Here is a 23,032-nt window from a genome sequence, read left to right as displayed (position 1 = left end):
AAAATTCTACAAAAACCTCATTGAAGACAACAGCAAAAAGGGTAATTAATTTCTCTTCTTCAATGTACAGATAACTGCCATGTGTTTCTTTCTTGTTCTATTGGTTTATGTAAATCCTGAGGATGCCTTACCTTAGCGAACAAGCCCCATGCATAAGTTGTAGTGTTGTATAAATGTGGTGAACCTGTAACTGCATCATAACCCCCACGTTCATTGCTTTTACCATTTTAAACACATTTAAATCTTACAAACAGCAAAGTAACCAATGGATGGTGAGGAAACCTCACTTCACTGGCCTCACTTTATCAGCATATTAGAAAACTGGAAGAACACATGAAAATGTTTGAGTACAAATGTTCACTTTAATTAAAAACACATTCTAGTTTATTAAAATATGCAATTGTTTCTGAAATTCTTTTGCCTCTGACAGGACATTGATTCTTGATGCTTAAAAACACACATAGAAAGAGCGCAGGGGCTTATGAACATTCAGAAGGGACTGCTGTTGTCGGGACGATGACCTTCACTCTGTGACCCGACCTTACTTTGTCCGTGCCCTGAAGCCATCCGCTCCGACCACGTCGCTGTAGAAACTGTTGTTAGTGCTCACATCCTATTGTCCAGCCCACTCTGTGTGTAAACAAATGTAATCCAGCCATTCCGGGCATTCACATTTTCCACTCTCGCCCTCATATACCAGAACACACACACACACACACACACTCACACACACACTCATAAGACTACACATATAGTAAATATATGTCCTTCTGATAGCGGTGAAATTAACACAGTGTGCCACCAAGTCCACACCCACAGAGGCACATCCTCACCAGCACTAATGAGTGCTGGGAAATTAGAAAAAGTGATGTCTGAACTGGTGTTGCCATGCCACAGGAGAGACACACATCGGGATGATTAACAGAATTGTGTGTCACTATATTATAATGCAGTGCCTCACAAGTACTGTACTTCCCTACTCAATGACACGCCAAGGAACAGGCGAAAGGTCACACATGTGAACTGTGACATTAAAGGCTTTCCCCTTTCGTGAGCTGGTAGGAAATAAAAAAATCCATCAAGTCAATATTTGAAGATAGTCAACAGAGTGCAATATACCTAGGCAGTGAAAGGACAACAGACCCAGTAGCCCAGTCTAAAATGTCAGATGTGAAGAAATTATGGTTTCTGTTTTTGAACGTGTTTAAAGTTCCCTAACTCATTTTTTTTTGGTTGTTGAGTTTCCTTAAGAAAATCCAAAAAAATGATTTCTAAAAAGCCACGAGTGGCTGAGTTGGGGTCCCACTCTTGATCATGTGCAGAGTTTAAGAAGTTCTGGGTGGACAGAAAAGGGCCTGTTCCAAGAGTCAGGAGTGCAGCGGGACACAAGGTTGTTCCAGAAGGACCAGGAAATCTGTTAGAAGTTCCAGGTCCTCTGCTACTCCAGCACCATCTCATGCAGGTTCCTCCAACAGAAGCACAGTTGAGAAGGGACCTCAGGAAATAGTCGGTCTGCCCTGTTTACAAAAACCCACACATCAGCTTTGGCTTGAGTGGCGTTCCTAGTTCTCCACGGGAGTGGGATTCTGAGGCAGTGCAGGGGCTGGAGGCTGGGTGACGATGACCTGCACCACGTAGTCTCTGGAGATCTTCAGCTCCTCCAGCTTCATCTTGTCTGTGAGCGGCCGCCCAGAGAAAAACCAGCGCTGGGCGGAGGCAGCCACGCCCTCCTGGGCCTGCAGGCGGCGCTTCATGTGCTGCACCGTGTCCGTGGTGCGGACGGCCAGCCGCAGGTCGTGACCTGTGGAGAGACGCAGGCGCAGCTGGCACTCCTGGCCCTCGCTCAGCGGCGGGTCCGGGACCTCCAGGGGCTCCAGCTCACTCTTCTCCTCGATCATGTTGACCGGCGGGGACAGGCAGTACACGGGCAGCTGGTACCGGTTCCCCAGCTCGTCGTAGCACTCGGTCAGGGCACCTGGGGACGAGGAGGGACAGACAGAGTGATGGAGAGACGGACGAGACATGAGAGGGTAAAAGAACAACATCAACATCTGCACAATTAGCCTAAAATCAGGTATACGTCCCAGGGTGGGACACTGATAATGTAGTAGCTACACATAGATGTAAACAGAAATATACATAAATTGAATGGATTGGCCCCATCGTTGCTTACCAATAAAGGGTTAACAGCTGTTGCTACTAAAGTAAAAAATCCAGAATGAAAATATACACTTGTTTTTTGTCATATTAAATTTCTAAACCGCTGCCATGGGAAATGAATTGCTACAGTACAGTAAATAAGCAGCAAAGAGCAGATTTCATATGTGCTGATTCAATTCAAGCATTTTTATCTTTCCCCCAGACAACATGTGCTAATTGGTCATCGATTTATTCAGGTAATTCCAGCCCACCCACTAGGAAGTGAAACAGGGATAAACGTCAGTTTCTTCACTCACATATTAAACAAAAGAATCTCTTTCATTGTGTCACTGACTCTCTGTGGAACTGAAACAATGACTGCATCAGAATGTGAGGGAACATACCAAAAACACAGAACGTCCCGATGAGATGTTACAATCACTTTCCCTCCTTTGAAGGAAACACAGCCTTTAACTAGATAGATGTGATGTGATAATACAAAAGTGGTGAAAAGGTGTCCCTCAGGCAGACACTTTCCATGTGGCACTAACCACGTCCATCCATACAACAGACAGACCCAATTAAAAACCCCACAGGAGGTTAGATCTTCACTCAGATACCCCTCTGCAGGGAGCAAATAATCTCACTTTGGACCGATAGTAAAAACAGCATCCTGTGTTTTTTTTTTTTTATTAATCGACATGTTTCTAAATGGATGTTAGTGGAGCCTGGGGTGGCGCGCTGCATCACGCAGCCATCTGCTGAGTGCTATGACAGCGGCCCGACCATTCCCGTCAACGCCGTGCCTTCGGCACCGTCGCTCCAGTTGCCCAGCGTGTGGGCAAATTGGCGCCACCATAGGACAAGTTTACACTGCAATGCCAAAAAATAATGCCTGAGCAGTTCATGCTTTGTTATGGCCAATTCACTGATTAATAGAGTATAATTAATTGCAAAAATTGGTGGGTGCAAATAATATCAGTAATGTATTGATTGAATGTTTGGACGTGATTAAAAGAGAAGCCACCACTGGTCTAGTTCTCATGCTGGCTGGTTGCCCCACACATCTCCAGGTTTTTAAATGGCTGCTGACTTTTAACCTCTTAAACTGTGTAAAATGTAAACATTTCCATAATAGTGTCTGACCCTTTATCGCAATCATTCTCCAACATATTAATTATAAAAGACAATGTTGTGTAGCAAATGTTTTGCTCACCCACCAGTATTTAAAACATTTTTCTATTATCCTCAGAAGTGGGAATATTGAAATATGTGGGGTTATTTAAGGCAATGACTGGAAGACACCAGCTGCCATACCTGCACTGGAGGTAATGAATGACTAGACATACCTGACATTGACTCTAGTCTGTACTAATGCCTACCATGAGTCTAAATCTGATAGCATTGATCAGGGTTTTTCTGCAGAATGGAAGGCAATGGAACCCCAGTGTCCAAAGTTTTTTAATCAATGAGATGAACATGTCAGCACTTACCAGGCATGTGGACAGACAGATCATTTGTCTATGAGAACATATTTAGAGGTCAGCAACGTTAGTTGACACTGGCACAAGCTAGCATGCATGCATTTGGACTGAGAAAAAATTTAATTAAGTTTCCTTGTGTCAAGGAAGCTTTACAACCATCTACAAATGTGTGTCTAGCAAATTTAAGACTTGTTCTCCAATTGAAGTCTGTGTTTTTATGTAGGTGTTCCTGTAATCCTGGCTTTTATAACATGAGTGGTGGCCTCATGTTGTGTTCAGTCATTCATCTTCTCCTCAGCTGAACTCAGACAGAAGCGTGCCAGCCGAGAATATTTTCCACCTGGTTTAGCAGAGAGCGCGCTCTGCACAGAAAAATCCAACAATCCAACAATCTCAATAGGGCGCAAAATCACAAATAGTACATCTCAATGGGAAGGACCTGCCCCTGCAGGGTAGAACGAGCTGCACTAGGCGCTACTGTGTCTCATAAAATTAAATATTAGTCAATATTTTGAGGATTTTCGTCCGTTTTGTACAGGTGAATCCCCCACTAGTGAAATAAAGCAAAATAAAGCAAAAATATTGTGTATTCGTACATATAATTGCCTATTGGTTGTCTTGTTATCTGTGGTGGAGGACAGTAGACCTGTCAAAACATGCAGCCATCTAGACTTGGGGCAGTGGTGTCCTAGCGGGTACGGAAGCGGCCTCGTAACCGGAGTCTGGCCGATTCACTGAGGTCCCCTTGTGCAAGGTACCGTCCCCACACACTGATGGGTTAAATGCAGAGGACACATGTCTTTGTGTGCACCCTGTTATCGGATGAACCCTTACAGGTGTTACCTGTGTGTATGCCAGATAAAAAGTTTCACTTGTTCACATCAGCAGGCTATAAATAAAACTAATTGATTACCCAGTAATTATGGGTGGGCATATAATCAATTATACAATTGTGCAATTATTTTCTGCTACAAAATCGCTCTCACCAAATTAGATATTACAACATTTTGTAAAAGTGACTGATATAGAGAAATAGTTGGACAAAGCAATTTATTGCTTATTTTCCATTTATAATTTGTGAGAAAACAAAATCCACTTCCCTGATGACAAGACGGAAATCGTTCCGTCTGTGAGTGTCAGAGGTTTCCGTTGATGCGTCATTGAAAAACATGGTTTTTCCGTTAGTCGTGCAATGCGGCGTAAGAAAAAAATGATGGGGAGACGGCAGCAGGTCGGGGCCTGCAACCAGGGACATGACAGCCAAGGTGCCAGTCCAGTACGTGAAGCGAAGCAGACGGCCGCGGGTGCTCACCACCTTACACAGACACGCTGGACCAATCAGCCGCTTTACACACGCTCTCAACGTTCTACCAACAACCTCTGCAGAACAGCAATGGATTCATGCAAATCCCTCTACCTGATCTGTAGAATCTGTGAATTTACTTACGTTATTACAAAAGTTGTACTATAAATACAAGGTTGCATTAGAATCAGTTCGATTATTATTACACAGCTGCTATTACACAGCTGCTGTTACACTGAACTGCATACTAGTCAGCCTGGCTAACTCGGATGAACACATCACCCACTGTTTCTTCAGGGTGGTTGAACCGGCGATTGCCTCCCTGGCTTTCATCCTCCCTTCCTTCTGACATCCAACATGGTTCAAACATGGACTGCTGTACCAGTCCAATAATCCTGCAAGATGAAGTGCATTTTATTTGAGACTGTCCACCACTGCTGCACAACCAGAGAGGATGCACGATTGGCAAGAAGGTGATGGTACTTGCCTGAACTTAAAGGCTATTCCTATTAGCAGGGTGGGTTTTTTTTCTCTCTCAATTTCAGGTGAGATTTTGATTTAACACACCAAGGTACGTTTTACAATAATGAGCAGCGCTGCGTATCTCACATTGGGACCCCCCACTCCATGCTGACAGTGCTTGGGTATGGAAGGGGGGTGACCTTTTGGTACAGTGTGTTGCTATAAATACAACAATGTCTTAGGAGCCAACCAAACAGGAGCCACCTGGAAGATGAGAGGTTGAAGTCAGTTGTTGAGTTTATAGAAAAAGGCTGAGTGTTTTCTTTCTTTTGCCCCCGCACTAAAAATGCACACCTCAAAAAAAACAAAAAAAACAGACAAACCAGGGGACATTTTCAGTGCAATGCTACCAAAGGTAAAAGGTCAACCGGGTGCTACAAATAACAAGAAAAGACTTTTCTAATTCCTGTTAGTCAGCGAGTGAAAATGTGCAAAAGTTAGCTGTGCTGCATTGAAACAGTTTAAGTGTCTGGTGAAAAAGAGCCATTCAGGAAGTACCCATGGCAGACCCAATTATTTATTACCATTGAGAGAAAGGAAATAAAGAGTAAAAAACACATATTTTACAATTTTCTGATTATGAGTCCAGTTCCTTAACCACTAGGCCACCACTGACCCAAATGTCTATGACCAATTAACAACGGCACTTCCAGAATCTGATCAACCTTGTAGATGCTCCATTTTTTAAACATAAAAATCGGTGAGAGATGGAATAAATCTATGAGTGCTTTTTACTGGAGGAAGTCTTTACAAGTGGTAGTGTAAATTGGCTGAAGCAGATTAATACTAGTGTTTATATTGAATATATACAAAATTAGTATTTTATAATTGCTCAGAACTAATTTGTTTGAAATAATCCATTTCGTGTGTTGACCCTTGGTTCATAGCTGTGACATGAAATTTAAACTGAAAAAATTAAAACCTCAAAAAAACAAACAAAAAAAATCCAGACAAACCAGGGGACATTTTCAGTGCAATGCTACTAAAGGTAAAAGGTCAACCGGGTGCTACAAATAACAAGAAAAGACTTTTCTAATTCCTGTTAGTCAGCGAGTGAAAATGTGCAAAAGTTAGCTGTGCTGCATTGAAACAGTTTAAGTGAGATCTGCATCCTCACAACCAAAAGCTGTAATTGATCAACTCCAAGTTTTTTGCCAAAGAAAATTTATGGACCCAGATCAGATGAGCAAAAAAAAAATTTTTTTTTTTACAAATAAAATGGTCCAGAATATAAGATAACATAGAACCACCATGGAGCAATGAACTGTCTTCAGAAAGTAAGGGACTTTACCCAAACTATTTTTTCAAATCCACAAAACCGGAAGGTTCACGTGCCATTTCACCGAAGAGCATTGCACTGAGTGTAAAATCTCTCATTCATTCATTTCAAGAGTTTGGTTACAAACCTGCATGACATGAATGTCAGTAATGACCAAAAACTTGAGATCATCAACTTTATGAAAAAAGGAGCAAACATTATCATCATATTCATTATGGGATATATTTTAATAAGTTATAAAACTCCTGTATACAGAACATAATCTTCGGATGAAGTTCTCTAAATAAATATATTATCATTAAACATAAGAAAGAAGGTAAAATTAAGGGTTAAATCCAACGTAGTCAAAACTGTGGAAAAATCTAAAAGAACATTAAAAAACAACTGTTGTCATATGTATTGATATTTTTTCTGATTTTAACATGCTTACCAGCTAAGACTGGCCCACTCTGTCCTGCAATATTGCTGTGCACTACAACGGGCAACAGTGAGTTACTGTAGCATCAAGTCTGACCTCGGGCAGTACCACTGCCTCAGATCAGGAGGTCATGTCCAACACACTTCACCTTTATGCACCAATTTGTTTAATTACTGGCTTAGTGCAGGTATAAACCCAGTATTTATGCAGAATTTATAGTTTATATTGCATGGTTCAATGTGCTGGTAGTCCTGTGTATGATATGGAGCTGGAAAGATGGGGTCTACTCCATGTGCCTGTGGTCGAAATTCTTACTGTCCCTGGTCTGTTCCTGTCTTCCCTCGTATATCGCTTGGATAAGCTTCATGTCCCTCAAAACCCTGAATAGAATAAGCTACCATGGACAATGGATGTATATTTAGGGAGCTTCGTGGGATTATTGTGCTTATTACTGCACATGTTTTATAATAGTGGTTTGAAAGCCTGCTTTGGTTTTCTAAATGAGAGTTGCAGACATCAGACACGGTATTTTTCATCTTCAATTTGCTGTACAAAGGCTCAAAACAGGGTTTAATGCACAAAACTTTACAAAAGGGCTAAAACTACAACAAATAAAATAGTTTTTAAAGGTTTTGCACAAATTATTACATTTTTTGATGCTGCAGATGGCAATTTATCTGTTGGGCAGGCTGATCTTAAATTTTACTTTGTTGCCATGGAAACATCTACAGCAGCCACAGATGGAATGAACAAGCAGTTTTTGTTTCACAATTGTATGAAGAAGTTTAAACAGAGGTGTAAAATGTTCTACAGCCCTTTTCACTGTTTATTAAGGTAGTATTTGAATGTAATATGAATGGGAAGGGTTCCTACAGAAATTGTGCACTGTAAATGGTGCTGACAAGTGGCTGAGAACAATTGTAGAGTCTAGTTGTGACCTGGACATCCCATGTCAAAAACTAGTAGCAATTGACCACAATGTCATGGGGCATAGCACAATCCCTTTAGTTAACTATGGTAAAAGCAGATAATACTGTGTTTAATTCTAATTCAATGTTCACTGTGCATTTCTTGTTATTATTCTGCCGTTTCTTCTCTGGATTCAAACCAAATATCTAATGTTCAAATATCTACAGTTTTCAAACAGTAATTGTCTCATCGTTACTCTAGAAGCTTGTTTATTGCAGCTAGCCCCTGTTGAGAACTCCAATTACCATGTATGAACCTCTATAACAGTATACATGTATTTTCTCCAGTAGTTATTTCACTACAGACAGTAGAGAACAGGCTAATGTAAAATGTGTGAGGAACATCATTAGCGGCGCGTGTAAATGATGGTGGCTGAGGAGGAGGATCAAGCTGGTGGGTAAATATAGGCTGATTTTTCATTCCAAATGCAGGAGGGCTCCGACTGGTCTCCCACGGGCTGTTTTCCACTGATCTCGGGAGACGCTGACATCTGCCTTCATGAATCTCCAGCTGCAGTGTAACAGATGTAGGCAGTGCACCACTGGGAAGGGGAGGGGATGGACATTCGACTCATTTCCACATCCGTGAAGCCAAGATGGCAGTCACCAGACAAGAAGATAAGAGGGCTTTTGTGAGGTGACATGGACACAAGCGGGAAAACGACAGACACTTTTGCAGCCAGCCATGCAAAATCACATAGGGAGAGCATATTGCCCCAGTGTCTGGTGAAAAAGAGCCATTCAGGAAGTACCCATGGCAGACCCAATTATTTATTACCATTGAGAGAAAGGAAATAAAGAGTAAAAAACACATATTTTACAATTTTCTGATTATGAGTCCAGTTCCTTAACCACTAGGCCACCACTGACCCAAATGTCTATGACCAATTAACAACGGCACTTCCAGAATCTGATCAACCTTGTAGATGCTCCATTTTTTAAACATAAAAATCGGTGAGAGATGGAATAAAACTATGAGTGCTTTTTACTGGAGGAAGGCTTTACAAGTGGTAGTGTAAATTGGCTGAAGCAGATTAATACTAGTGTTTATATTGAATATTTACAAAATTAGTATTTGCTTAGTTTTATAATTGCTCAGAACTAATTTGTTTGAAATAATTCATTTCGTGTGTTGACCCTTGGTTCATAGCTGTGACATGAAATTTAAGCTGAAAAAAGGACATTACTGCCCTCTAATGATATGTGAAGTACATCTGACAGTGAACAGCTTAAGCCGCCGCACCTACACCTTGTTTTCAGCCACATGTTCAGAATTTTTCAATAACACCCTGTACTGGGGGTAAAATTTAATTCAATTTATGATGGGCTGATGACTGTCCCAATTCAAAGGATCCTTCAAATGTGCCCCAGAAATGAGCTCTCCCGTTCCCCAGATATGAAGCCTTCATCCACTAATCTATTTTTCAGAACACTGCTCAACAATTTTAAATAGTATCTTCCTCCAAGATAAGATAACATTTTTATGATACATTAAATTTGCTTGTAATGTGCGCTGGCAGATGGGGCAACAAGTTACAGTTGGTGACGCTGTAGACCACATCCTCAGAAGGATCCAGCCTCCGAACTGAGACATAGCCCAAGAGCCTTTCAATTAGACATGACACTGGTATCAAGTTTGGGTCCAATACCAGTTTAACATGCTAGTTCTCTCATTCAATCGAAATTCAGTGTTACCTAAAACCCAAACCACGTGTATGAGATGTTCAGAGTTCAGTAGGCGGTACTACAGAAACACGTCAGCAGTGTGAAGCTACAATGTCTGTGGTGTAGCAGCGGTTGAAGGTGCTAATCCACTATTTACAGGTTTGAAATGTACTGAATCTCACCAATTTTTTTTCAGTCCATGGCTGTTCACAGCATCTACCGTTTCAAGGCACCTATATTTATATATATTTTTAATCAGCTATGTAAGTGTCTAAAAAATGTACTATTACATTTGAGGATATATTTCCTCAATATTTGAGGACATGTCTTCATTAAACTCAATATCCTAGTCCAACGTCAAAAACGTGTCTGCTGCGAAGACAACCACACAGCATTCTCCCTGCCTTACGAATGCCACCCGCAAGACACTCGACACGTGCCTGTTCCCCTCCAGATTCTGATTGGTCGTGGTCTTTGGAATCCATGCAATTCTCTCTTCAGCATTCAGCATGTCGGGGTGCCACTGGCAGCGGGTGACACGTCACCCTGGGAACGGCTGCCGGGGCTGCAGCGAACATTAGAGTGATGTCTGTCTCTGCATCAGAGACCAGCTGTTCAGACAGGACAACAGGCTGTGAGAAATAATAACTGGTTGGAATGAAAGGGGTGAGGCAATGAAAGAGGGGCCAAGGATGAGCAGAGGACAGGTCAACTGCTGAGATGGCAGCTTGGCTTATTGGACAATTCATATGCAGACGTTAAGTGCACGACCTTATTTAAGAGCCCCTCTTTATGCCATATAATTTAATTTAAATAGATGTGTTCATTTCCTTCAGCAGAACAAAACACAATTGTTATTGTTAATGAAAGATGTGATTAGAGAATCTGGGCATCAAATTGCAACCAACCTTCAAAGAAAAGGGAATGCACTGACAGGGCGTTACTGTGAAACTGTCAGCGATCCTTTTCTGACGCCTTTCTGTTTGCAGCCTTTGTTCTTACTTACAGAGAAAAGGTCTAAATGCTCGATGGCTGTCATTTTTGATGTGTATTACGCCCAGTTTCACGCGAAGGCCAGGGATGGATTGAAAAAACAGTTAGTGCTTTGACGGCATGGCAGATACTCATGTTGCCATACCGTGTGGGAGTGTTATGCTGGCTCCGTCAATGATGGCTTGCGCAAGTTCGTGGTCGTTGCTCTCAAAGGCCTGTGCAGCGGCCTTGAGCGCGTCCCAGATCTCCTTTCGTCCCTCGAACGCCGGCGCTGTGTCCCAGAACTCATCGCGCTTGCTGCGCAGCTGCCCATCTGTCATGGGGTAGTCACTCTTCCATTTGGGCTTCTCTCTCTTCAGGGCCTGGTTACGCCCCAGAGCCACTGTAGGTCAGAGAGACGAAGAGAAGATTATTTTTAAAAATACATATAAATCTTCCATCACAATGGCAAAAATTAGAAGCACACCATACAGTTTTATCATTTAAAGTCAATTCATTATCGTCAGCATGTTTGCATCTCAATTAATGGCCTTAGCTAGCCAGTGCTAATGCTAGAACATGCCTCAAAATGTCGTATTATCCGTGAATTAGCATGAGCAAGCATTGTATCGCTTAATCTATGAGGTTATAACACTCTTATTCACTCCGTTTCCATAACCGCTAAATCCTTATAAGGGCCCATAACAGGACACTGGGCAAATACATCAGAACAACATATACCAGATTTCAAAACTCTTCATCTAAACCAAGTAGCATTTCATAGCACTTTATTTCATGTTAGCCTACTTAATATCTGATATTTTATTTATTGTGAAAATCCCTGATGGTCCTTATGTACACGAGGGCAAACACCTTCCAGGCAAGGGAACGCGGTGCATTTGAATGTTTGGAACAGATGGTGATGTAAACACTGGGTAACCGCAGCATTTCAACAGTGTTATGAACTTGCATTTCAGGAAACAATTTTGCCGACCCAGACAGCAGCAACTCAGACAGACCCAGAGTCGGCAAATATTCTGCAGATGCTGACATAAACTGTCTTCTACTGTCTTTTCAAACACACACACACACACACACACACACACGCACACACGTTTCCCTGAACAATATTGTCCTTTCCAGATTATCATTAACTTGACCTTGGAAAAATGAATGGATCCATTAACCTTAGGGTAATTCGATTCTGGTGGGCATGCAATATATGGAATGGATGTACAGCTAAGAGGTATCGCTGGCAGTAAACAGAAGGGGTAGAGTTACATGCAGCTGGGGGCCAGACCCTGACATCAGAGATCAGCCTGATCCACCCGGGGCAGTCACGGCAGAGGACGCCTTTTATCTCGGGCAACAACGCAGAGAAGAACCTGGCGTGCCATGGGAACTGAATCCCAAATAAGAAAAAGCCAGTGCCGGACAATGTAGTTTAGTGCTTGTTTCAAACACAACATCCTTTATTGTAACCAGTCTCACAGCAGACAGTCCCATCATGCACATGGAGTCTGCTGCAAACACTACATATCAATAATTCAGACCGGCCAATGAATCGGTACATCTCTCTTTCTCTCCGCCATCACCCAGGAACTCCCAATTTCCATGAGCTTCAGAGGAGCTGTCCAAATGTGACACACACACACACACACACACACTCACACACACACACACATTCCAGAGATTATGGCACCCGACACGCTTCCGCCCATGTTCCCCAACAGGATTGTGCAATTATCCACTTCCTGTTTCCATGTTACAGCCCAAGATGCTAATTTCCAGGAAAATATGCCACTGACACAGATGCCAAACATCCCAAACATGCTTTGTGCAGCCGCCAGGCTAAGAATTCATCGGCAAAAGCAATAACAGTTCTGTGAACAAGGTGAACTGCTCAAATGAAGGCAGTTCAACGGTTCAATCAAACCTCAACCCCACATATTGACCACCTCCATCACCAATCTGTGTCAGTTAGTTACAACATGGAGGGGTTGTGTTAAGAGAGAGAGAGAAAGCAAGATACTGAATGATTAACGCAGGCGAGCCGTGAGAAAAGGGCCTGTGCATTATCTGATGACTGGGAATGTGATGACCATCAGTTTCTCACACTGATCATCAGCATCGCCGTGCAAGAGGGATTTGGTTGATCCCCGATCTCATCACTTTGAAATCACACAAATAACGCAGCCCTGGATCGGCGCTGCAAACGCGGCGCCTCTCAATCAATAGAGTGCCGGCAGACGGGCACAGCAGCTACCAAACCATGCCGCTGTCGGATCGCCCCGTAAAATGAGCTCTTTTTACAGCATCTTAACAAGTGCTTCTTGTGCTCTGATTTGAAAGAATTATTCTCTCTCTGTCAGGAGAGAGGCTGTGCTGAAGTACCCAGTGTCAGTCTTAATGAGATTAAACTACAGGAATAATGAACCGAGCCACTGAGGACGTGGCTAAGCAGTCGCAGCCTTACAAAAGCAAAGAGAAAAGACTGTCTAAGAAACATTCCAAAGCGTTTCCTCCCACTCCATTAACTATTTTCTACAAACCAATGAACGTAGAAAGGGATGTAAGGCACGTAAGAGACCTTAAGAACAAAACATCTGACATTGTATACTCATCCAATTCATTTCCATAAGCGTGAATTTTCTCACTTATTTCAATTTCAATTTGCATAGTTCAAATGCACGATTCTTGGTGCTTCTTTTCTGCACTTCACCTACCTCTAGTATTTAGACATTTTGGTTAGTCATGGGATTTGTCTGGGAAGGGAGGACTCTTGTGTGATGGGAATAAAAATCTAATACAGTTGTTTCTTTGGGTGGAACAGAAGGATGAAACATGTCAACCATGTTAATTAGCCTAAATCTTAATCTCAACACGGTGCATCTAATATTCAAGAAATTTCCACACCTATAACCTCTATTCAAATTAAAAGCAGAGGACACATTTCGTTGTGTCACTGTGTGCTGTGCCTCACTTCACTTTCTCTTTTTTCATTTGCTATTATTAATACATCATATTAGTTTAATCATTATAATGCTAAAACATGCATATAAGTGTTTTTATTTTGGATATACCACTGGGGTGTTTAATGTGATGCCAGCAGTCATGACCTATGTCTTATTGGCAGCACACTTTGCACCTTTAAAACACATGTTTTTTTTTCAGTGTTCCAACTCAGAAAGTCTCAACCCCTTCCTCAAAACACAAGACCAAGCTCTGAAAGCTGTTGCTAAGATGTTCCGTTTTTGCTGCAGAGTAGTATTACGGACTTGTACTGGAACACATTCAACATGACAGCATGACATCAGTCCCAGGACCAACTTCTGATTGCCAATGCCAATGAAGCTCAGCAGCAGCAAAGGGTTAATCAAAGAAATGTGCATTAGAACGGTTGTTCCAGATGGTAAACCCTCATCTTATCCTTTATCCAATACCATACATTTGTCACAAGCATGTTATTATATGAGAGACGCAATGAATGGTGGCCATCGGTTTACTGGAATAATGACCCTCTAAAATGTCAAGTGCGTCTCTCATCCTGACAGATACTCTTGCTGCGCTGGTCACACTCAACTGCACTGCGATCGATAGTCTGATCAGTTGAAGATGCCATTGTTTAAGGTTGAGTGGGGTGCTTTTTGTAGTCCAAGTGCTCAGGAAACCTAACGTTTCTGATACTGACGGACCATTGAGCATTGAGTTTTCCTGTTCAGTGATCGATGCAGGGCAGTGTGTAGTGGAAAGTGAGAGGGATACGCTTATGCACATTAATCTAGCTCAGCACTGTGGCCCAGTGGCATTTTCAGGGGATGTTGCAGCGGGAGAACAGGGGTTACACAAACATAAAAATAGGGATCTTGATTTGGTAACATTACAAAAACTAATGTTACTAACCAACAAGGTACAATGAACAAAGTGCCGCAAAGCACAGTATAAATATTAAAGCTCTGATATGAGCCTCTGGATGAAACACTTATCATTAGTGATAAGTGTCAGTTTTCTGGAAATCAGTTCACCAGAGATGGCAGGATGTCATAGTGCATGTGGTTTTACTGAAAGCATTTTCTGCATCACTGTATCACAAAGATACAGCTAGAGAAGAGTGCTCATAATAAAACCCCCATAAAATACATGTCAACAACCATAACTATGTCATACTGGAACACAGTTCTAGCTTTTTTTCTGCTGTGCATGCCTGTCATTTACGTAAATGCCACCTGGATCGGTCAACTCACAAGATAAACATAGATACAAGGACATCTGGATTCAGTAAGGAAGATAAGAACGTCTGTTACAGTTGCAGTTACTGCATTATGATTACTTATGGAAAGATTATAGGTCCCCTGACATTTTTTTTTTTTATATATACGTCTTAGTGTTCCCCTAATACTGTACACCTAAAACGTTGCTGATACAGTTAATTATAGTGCTGCAGTGGGGACCATGTGTGCCAGAGTAATCAGTGTAAACACAGTTTATAATGCATCGATGCACAATGCACAAAAAAATATGCAAAGGGTGTACGCCAACACAAGTACAGTGACAGCACATCTAATCTCAATATTCAGTCAGTGGTAGATCATGGCCAAACTGGTGATGAGCAATACAGCTAGCACAGACAATTTTTAAAAAACCAAACATACAACCAAACATACAACAAAGCCAAGGTAAAAGTGTCTTCCGATTGCAAGACTGTACAGTGCTGTGGAGTTGTCATGGAACAGAGGGTCAGTGCAGGCAGGAAGGAAGCAAAAGCATGACTTGACAAGACAGGGGATTTTCTTGTAACAACGACACGCAATACAAGAAAGTGGAAACCTGACAAAGACTAAACACAAGAGGGCAGTATATATATATACAACAACGGGTGCAGACAGTCAGGTAATCAGGGGTGAACTCATGGACTCCACGGAACCCCACACACCCCGGAACTGTGACAGGAGTTTACAGGAGTTTTGGTTAAAATCAGATTGTCTTGCATAAGAAAGATGCACAGCCGTAACGAACACCTCTTCCATTTTCTGTAGGCTGTGCTTAAAGTATAAAACCAGGCTACTGGATTCAGACTGATGAAAATCTGGCTGCATCATGCAGCCTGAATTCATTTCTTGGTGAGAAAGACACTTTTCTCTCTTTCCATTAGTGAGTTCACAGATTAAAAACCGTCAGCAGGGACTACAAGGAACCACTAAATTACACATGTTTTTGCAAGATTAGAATGCGCACATGTAATTTCCACAAGGGCTCCATGTGGAATCAGCCTTTAAAGAATGTGTGTTTATACGCGCGTGTGTGTGTGTGTGTGCGTATGAGGAGCGAGAAGCAGAGGGTAAACCTGGATAAGTGAAGCTGCTTTTGCCGCTGGCGTTAGATTCTCCTCCAACAACCGCTGTACAACGGAGAGTATCAGCTAAATTACATCCAGCCTTTGCCCCTCTCTCTCCCCCCATGTCTTTCTCACAGCAACACTGAATGTCACTGAGGGACCCTGAGCACCACACCCCTCATAAAAACACAGACAAACCGACTTCATCCACAAGGTATTTAATGCAGTGTGTGTTTCTCATCAGGTCCACAACACTGGGAGAGGTTTTTTTTTGAGAACGTCCCAGCATCTGGGAACCATCTGCCTAGCCAAAGTCTGGCCGACACATGAAGGCACGTCATCCTGCTCACGCAGAACACGCAGAACAAAGGCTGCCCTCCAGCACGAGCTAAGATGACATAATGAATGAAAGTGCACCATATCACTCATTGCCTTTACTGGGAAACTTTAGATTTTGCCATGGTTCCCACTCACATGGGGAACGCGGACGCCTGCAAGGCCGGCCACCTGAAAGCAGACCTCTCTATAAACATCCAGCGGCCATCTTACCATTTACATTTTGCTGAATTTATAAGACGCCCTTATCCCCCCCTGGTGACACTCAGGGTTAAGTGTCTTGCTCAGGGACACAATGGTAGTAAGTGGGATTTGAACCTGCGTCTTCTGGTTCACAGGCGAGTGTGTTACTCACCAGGCTACTACCACCCTACCGGTCGCCCGCTCATCGTTGTTGCTCTGTCCCTTATCTGCTGCTCGCCCTATTGACTACTGGATTGCGCCGGATGCTGAACTGACTCTGATCGGCCTTACTGTACCTCGACACACGCCGGACTTGACCCTCGTCTGAAGTTTAGCCTTTTGCCCTCCACGTTCCACTATGCACCAGCCACGGTAAAGACTGAATCCTTAAATTAATCGTGCCCCCCCTCGCCGCTGCTGCTACAAGCTCTGCACGCCTGCACAAACACCTCCGGACCTCCTGTGACTTTGAACTTGCTGCTTACCCATCTCCTTCTGTCATTGCTTCGAATGTGCCTTCTGGCCACCTCCCGTGACAGATTTGTGTGCCATCAGATCAGCCCCATCACTCTCATGGCTCCAACATTCATCTATTCAGAGAGCGACTTCCCTCCTAAACTCACACTGCCAAACTCACACTTCTTCCTATCTGAAACTATATGCACTTTTAAAGTGTGCAGCTTTTTTTATATCTCCCTTCATCCTCCCATTGTCTGCCGAAACAGTTGGGGCTACTCTCATCCAATAAAAACGCTAGGTCAGAACTAAATTACGGATGCACTGATCACTTCCGATACTGAAACCAATACCTGGTGTGCTTTATTAAGTTGGTCATGTTCAATATTGCAGTGCTGCTGCAATCGAGACATTGGCCATGCGGATATCGCAAATAGCCATGGAGCCAAGAGTGAAATTAATCGACCCTGATGGCATTTTAGTGTTAGCTAAAAGCTAGCTAGAGCTCAGCAAAACAGCACTTCGTAAGGATAATGTGTGCACAATCCTTTTATATATTATCTAAAAACCTAAAATTTAACCTATTATATTGGTTTCATGTATCACCAAACTGCTATTGATATCTGATACAGTTATCTGAGTCATTCTTTGACCATATCTGTCACGTATACACGTATTGCTCAAACTTGCATAATATAGAATGGACCTTGTAAGACAAAATAAAGTCAACATGAGTGAAATGATCTACAAATATCATAATATTGTCAAAGATTGAAAAACTTGTTCCTAATATATCCTATATTTTTCCTGACCTCAGTTTGACCGTATTTTTTTGGATGATTGTTAGAATGATTACTGTTGATTTCTAGAAACAGAATTGTAATATTGTTTTCAGGTTTTGTCCATAAAATATTTGGTGTATGTGTAATGCACACTTTAGCACAGTTGTGGTTCAAAGGCCACAGCTGCAGACTGTATTATGCGTTATTATGCTATGATTAGGCTTATGCTATTATAGTGGCATGACAATCATCTAAAATGTAATGGTTGTGACAAGTACCATTTCATTGCTCAATGAATGGCATATAATATAGAATAAGACCCGACGACATGTTGGAAAGAGTCACCGTGTCTCGTGACCAGCTCTTTGCGGGGAATGACAGTGGGATATGCGGGGCGTTTGTTTTGCACAGGCACACGGGATCACATGAGTGGTGTAAAGTTACACAGTTGCCAGAGGCTGATCTGCAGATCTTGGGGACTCCCCTGAGACTAATTTATTCAACCCTGTCTCCAGCTCCATCAGTGGCGCTCAAAGGCAAGTTGAAGTGCAGAGCAGCAGCTTTTACAACTCAAGCGGACAGAGGTGTTCTCTCTCTGATCCGACCGCTCAGCCAGGACGATCTCAACGGAACAGGGCTTCGTACATCGCGGGACGCTGGCCGGGCGGCAGGCAGCGTCAGTAGCGTGACACTCTCCTCTGAGTCATGTGCTCAGGACACGGGCCAGGATGACACCAGACCTCCACCACCACTCATCTCCATGGCGACCGGGGCAAGCCGGACTGGCAACTGGAAGTAACGCGAACACTGCATAATGCAGGACAGTTTGCCGGCTTCGATTTCACCTCCCACGCACCTCAAAAAGAGCGCCCTTCCATTTCTCTAGATCTACAAAAGAGGCGAAATCGGACAGAAGGGGGGACAGTTGTTCGTTATGGAATGGGCCTGAAGAGAAGTTTCCTGCCATTGAAGAATCTTACAAATGAATGTGCCCAGATGGGTGGCGACACCCCTGAACTATTCCTCAACACGTTGATGGAGGTCTGGGGGATATTACAGTATAATGCAATAGTCATTATGTATTATTACATTTAATAAAATAAACTGGTAATCAGAAAGTTGCGATCATTCAAGGAACACTGCATTCTGGAACAACTGCATATTGCAACGTTTAACAGTAGTACCCAGATCTTATTACTTCCAGGATCTCTCAGCTTCTCAGAACTCTGTAAGCTTTACAACTAAAAGTGTGAAACATGTACAACATCATGTACACACCTTGTTTAATTCTATTCCACAGAGATTCTGCGGGCTGCAACAAGAAAAATGTTTTAAAGAATGTAAAGGAAATATGAGTTTTAGCTAGATTTAGTACTTTTTTTTTTTGGAAAGAAAGTGAAGTAAAAGTGAAGTGATTGTGATACACAGCACAGCACATGGTGACAATGAAATGTTCTCTGCTTTTAAAGTGAAGTGATTGTCATTGAGATACACAGCAGTGCAGCACAGCACAGCACACGGTGCACACAGTGAAATATGTCCTCTGCATTTAACCCATCACCCTTAGTGAGCAGTGGGCAGCCATGACAGGCACTAGTGGAGCAGTGTGTGGGGATGGTGCTTTGCTCAGTGGCACCTTGGTGGCTCAGGATTCCAACCTGCAACCTTCCGATTACGGAGACGCTTCGTTAACTGCTAGGCCACAAGTAACAGCATCTTAGCAAACCATATGAAAAAATGTGTGTTAATTTACTGCTAGCTTAGTGTTGAACAGTGGTGATACATTTTATATTGGAAATCAGTTCCACTTTGGTCTCGTGTAGTTTTCTTAAGGCAAGCTAAAAAAAAAAAGAAAAGGAAGAACAAAAGCAACATGTAATGGGTATACTGGGTATACTTTGAATATACCTAAATATTTTTTTAAAAAGTGAAGGTGAGCAGTGGGCAGCCATGACAGGCGCCCGGGGAGCTTTGCTCAGTGGCACCTCAGTGGCACCTCAGTGGATCGGGATTCAATATTTAATATTTTTCAGGCATAACTGCCTTTTTTGATCATTTTTGTTAGCAAGGCCTCTGACCTGAACCACAGAGAGACTCACAAAGTGAGTCCGGTGCTGGCCGGTGTCGGGATTATATCTGAACTTCCCTGCACATCTTTCTTGTCCGGATTCCGGATTCTGCTGTAGGCAGGGGGGTCTGCGTCCTGGGGAAGGAGTGTTTTCTGGGTCGTGACGTCAGAAGGAACGCACTCTAATGGGAATACCATGTCAACAAATAAAAACATCAATAAAACAAACCCTGTTCCGGGCGAGGGTCACCCCATCCAGCCACAAACGCCGTCAGAACCCCCACTCGAGTTGAACGAGCCCCCATTTTGCACTCCAGCTCCCCGCTGGCCCCCCCACGGACTCCCCCTTTAGTGGGCGCGCGCGCGCGCGGCCCATCCCCCCGCGGAGGCGCGCGTCTAATTGTCAGTTCGCAACAACAGTAACAACATCTGCAGCCGCGTCACAAGCCGGAAACCGGCGCGCACGGGGGGGGCGAAGGAAAATGGACCAAAAAGAAGCGGTACGGCGACACGGCCGATGTCGCCGACGCTCGTACTTCAGCCGTTTTATCGAGCGAATTAACGCACCAAAAAAAAAAAAAAAAAAAGAAAGAGAGAGAGAGAGAGAGAGAAAGAGAAGTGCGGGGGACGCGGACGCCGCACGAGGAAGTGACGGCGGCGCCTGTAACTTTACAGCGAGGAGAAGAAAGGGAAAGTAAAGCAACTACCCTCCCACCGCAATGTCGCGGTACGACTGCGCGGGTCGGGGGCGGCCGCGGTGGTGCCATGTTTTCTCTCTCTCTCTCTCTTTTTTTTGCATTCCTTTGCGGGAAAAAGACGGTGACCCACATTTTTATTGGCTGCTGACGGGAGAAATAGGCCAGCTAGCGCCAGGCTAAGCGGCGCCGGCGTGCAGACGCCTGCATCGATGCACCGCGAACAAAACAACCTTCCGCTCGGTCTGTCGCCGGGGAGCGAAGCGACGCGTGGGGACGACGAGGAGGAGGAGGGTTGAAAAGAATGCAAAAAGAAGACCCAAACCGCGTCCGCGCGGTACAAAACTCGTCTCCTACCTCCGGTTCCGTCCGAGTTTTCGTTCAAGCTGCCGGATGAATCGTGATGACTGCCCACACAGCCACCCATGGATATTCCGCGGCGCGACTCCCGCAGACCCTCTCGCGATTTCCTCTCCTCTCCCCCCTTCCTCAACTCCTCTTCTCAGAATAGAAATTGACGGGACGCGCGCATCAGCTGGGAGGGAGGGGGGCGGGCGCGCGCGCTCTCGGGCGCGCGCATCATCACAAGGTGACCGAGACGGAGGGAGAAGGGAGACGGAGGCATGGGTGGGTTGGGGTGGGGGTTAAACTACTAACTCAGCAAGCTTAACCCACAGTTACATCAATATTTAACACTTTCATACAGGAAGGATGAAATCGGACTTTTAATGCCACAGAAATGGTCCTCAAACATTAATCAGCTGCTTACCACGTTGAAGGAAGAGTGCAGGAAATATACAGGCCGTTTTCCTCACACCTTTTATTATTATTATTATTATCATAAGCAGTAGTAGTATTATAGTGTAATGCATCACAAATAACAGTAAATAATTTTTACACTGGTATTGATACTGGTATGTTAACTCAATTTAGCAGAGATTTAGGAGCCTATATGATTCAGCTATATCCATAAAAAAATATGTACATTAATAGTACATTAAAACATGTAATATATATATACACCCATGTTTGGAACTACATAAACCATATCTCGTCCCTGTGTACTTCTAGCCTTTTGTAAGGGGTCAGTTTCTCGCCCTGGGACAGCTGCTGGCTGGATATTTTTGGTTCGTGGACTGCTGTCTACCCTGCAGTGACACTGACGTACGTTCAAATCTAATAAGTGCAGCTGTGAATGGTCCACAACTATCGATGGCAACCTGTGTCAAAGGGCTCCTTTGGTAAAAACTCTTTATCCTTTAATATATAGCTGATGGTTTGTTTGTGTGTTGGAATGGCCAGAAGTGTAGGTGTAGATGTGCGTAGTTTGTTTCATTGAGACACGTATCCAGCAAACTTTCGGAATGCTTCGTCTTCTTATTTCATTCCCTCCACTGGGATGCGCTGCATTAATTATGTCTCTTCCTGCACTTCCCGCCCTTGTGCCCCTTAAGAGCTATTGGTTTCCTGTCGGCTGAGGATGAGTGTTGGTGCTCAAGATGATATTTATACCTTCAATTGTCCCACCGGTCTCATGCTGGCTGCCCGGCTGATGTGTTGCAGAGAGAGCTTGGGCCAGAGGGACATTCCAGGCATTTTAGAGCACAGACCCCTCAAATGCTTCCTGGTGTTTCATTCTCAGCTTTTTACACACATTTACAATCATTCATTGTGCTTTGTTCACAAATGCCAGTATTGATCAGTGTATGCATGTGATTATCGTTATTGACGATATATCCTTATTGACGAGTTTTAAATTCAATAATAGGCAAACATTTACTGTCCAACGATGAGAAATATTGATTTTTGTATTTATCTAGGTATTTGTCATAATATAAATCTTCAACTGCCAAGGTGTATTGATTGACAATATGTTGAAGCTACAGGTGGATTCTTAACTTTTCCAATTTTATAAAATAAAGATGTCAAATAAGTTTATTATACAGTACTGTGCAAATATTTTAGGTCCATATACAGAACAATGAAAAAGAAGACCACTGTTTATCTAAGCTGCAAGCGTGCTGCACTCGCCGCTGAGCTCAGTTCAAAAAAAGTAGGCATGAAGTTCGAACGCAAGCCATAGAGTGTTTGGTCTGAAAGTGGCTGATGTATCCTGTAACCTGACCAATAACCCCGAACGCATCGTACATACAACAATGGCGCATAACACATTTGTGGTTGTGCTGCAGTGGCTGCAGAACCTCATAAAACAACTACAAGAAATCCTCTCTAATGAAAAGACAAGGCTGAAGACGTGTTCCGGCAGTTTAACCCACCACGGAGGAGAACTAGAAACAAGACGCGGGAGTTACAGTCCCACTTGCAGGTGTAAGACAGCGTTCAGGATGTTCTCTGCGTCTCCGTGTGGACGACAATATTCCAGATAATGTTGGTTGGTAAATGGATGGTGAAACAGGACACAAACAT

General features: G+C 43.3%; 1 protein-coding gene across 1 annotated transcript; it reads right to left on the bottom strand.

Annotated features, from left to right (window-relative positions):
* Positions 1–342: 342 nt before the first annotated feature.
* Positions 343–21,139, bottom strand: ubtd2 (ubiquitin domain containing 2). Its single transcript, XM_028984745.1, has 3 exons — positions 20,963–21,139; positions 10,917–11,153; positions 343–1,975 (listed from the first exon to the last, which is right to left on the bottom strand). Exons 1-3 carry the CDS (start codon positions 21,030–21,032, stop codon positions 1,563–1,565), a joined length of 720 nt encoding a protein of 239 aa, XP_028840578.1. The 5' UTR covers positions 21,033–21,139; the 3' UTR covers positions 343–1,562.
* Positions 21,140–23,032: the final 1,893 nt, after the last annotated feature.

The sequence above is a fragment of the Denticeps clupeoides genome, chromosome 6 (assembly GCF_900700375.1).
Source record: "Denticeps clupeoides chromosome 6, fDenClu1.1, whole genome shotgun sequence".
Classification (NCBI taxonomy): Eukaryota; Metazoa; Chordata; class Actinopteri; order Clupeiformes; family Denticipitidae; genus Denticeps; species Denticeps clupeoides.
Note: the sequence above shows the minus strand (reverse complement) of the source record. Positions and strands in the feature narration are given on the sequence as shown.

What these genes read in the sequence shown, in the direction of transcription:
- ubtd2 (XM_028984745.1), bottom strand. Translation starts at nt 21,032, where the DNA reads ATGGGTGGCTGTGTGGGCAGTCATCACGATTCATCCGGCAGCTTGAAC. An exon ending in AAACTCGGACGGAACCGGAG is followed by an intron (nt 11,154 to 20,962) that starts GTAGGAGACGAG and finishes TCTGACCTACAG; the next exon opens with TGGCTCTGGGGCGTAACCAG. An exon ending in CAGCATAACACTCCCACACG is followed by an intron (nt 1,976 to 10,916) that starts GTATGGCAACAT and finishes CCTCGTCCCCAG; the next exon opens with GTGCCCTGACCGAGTGCTAC.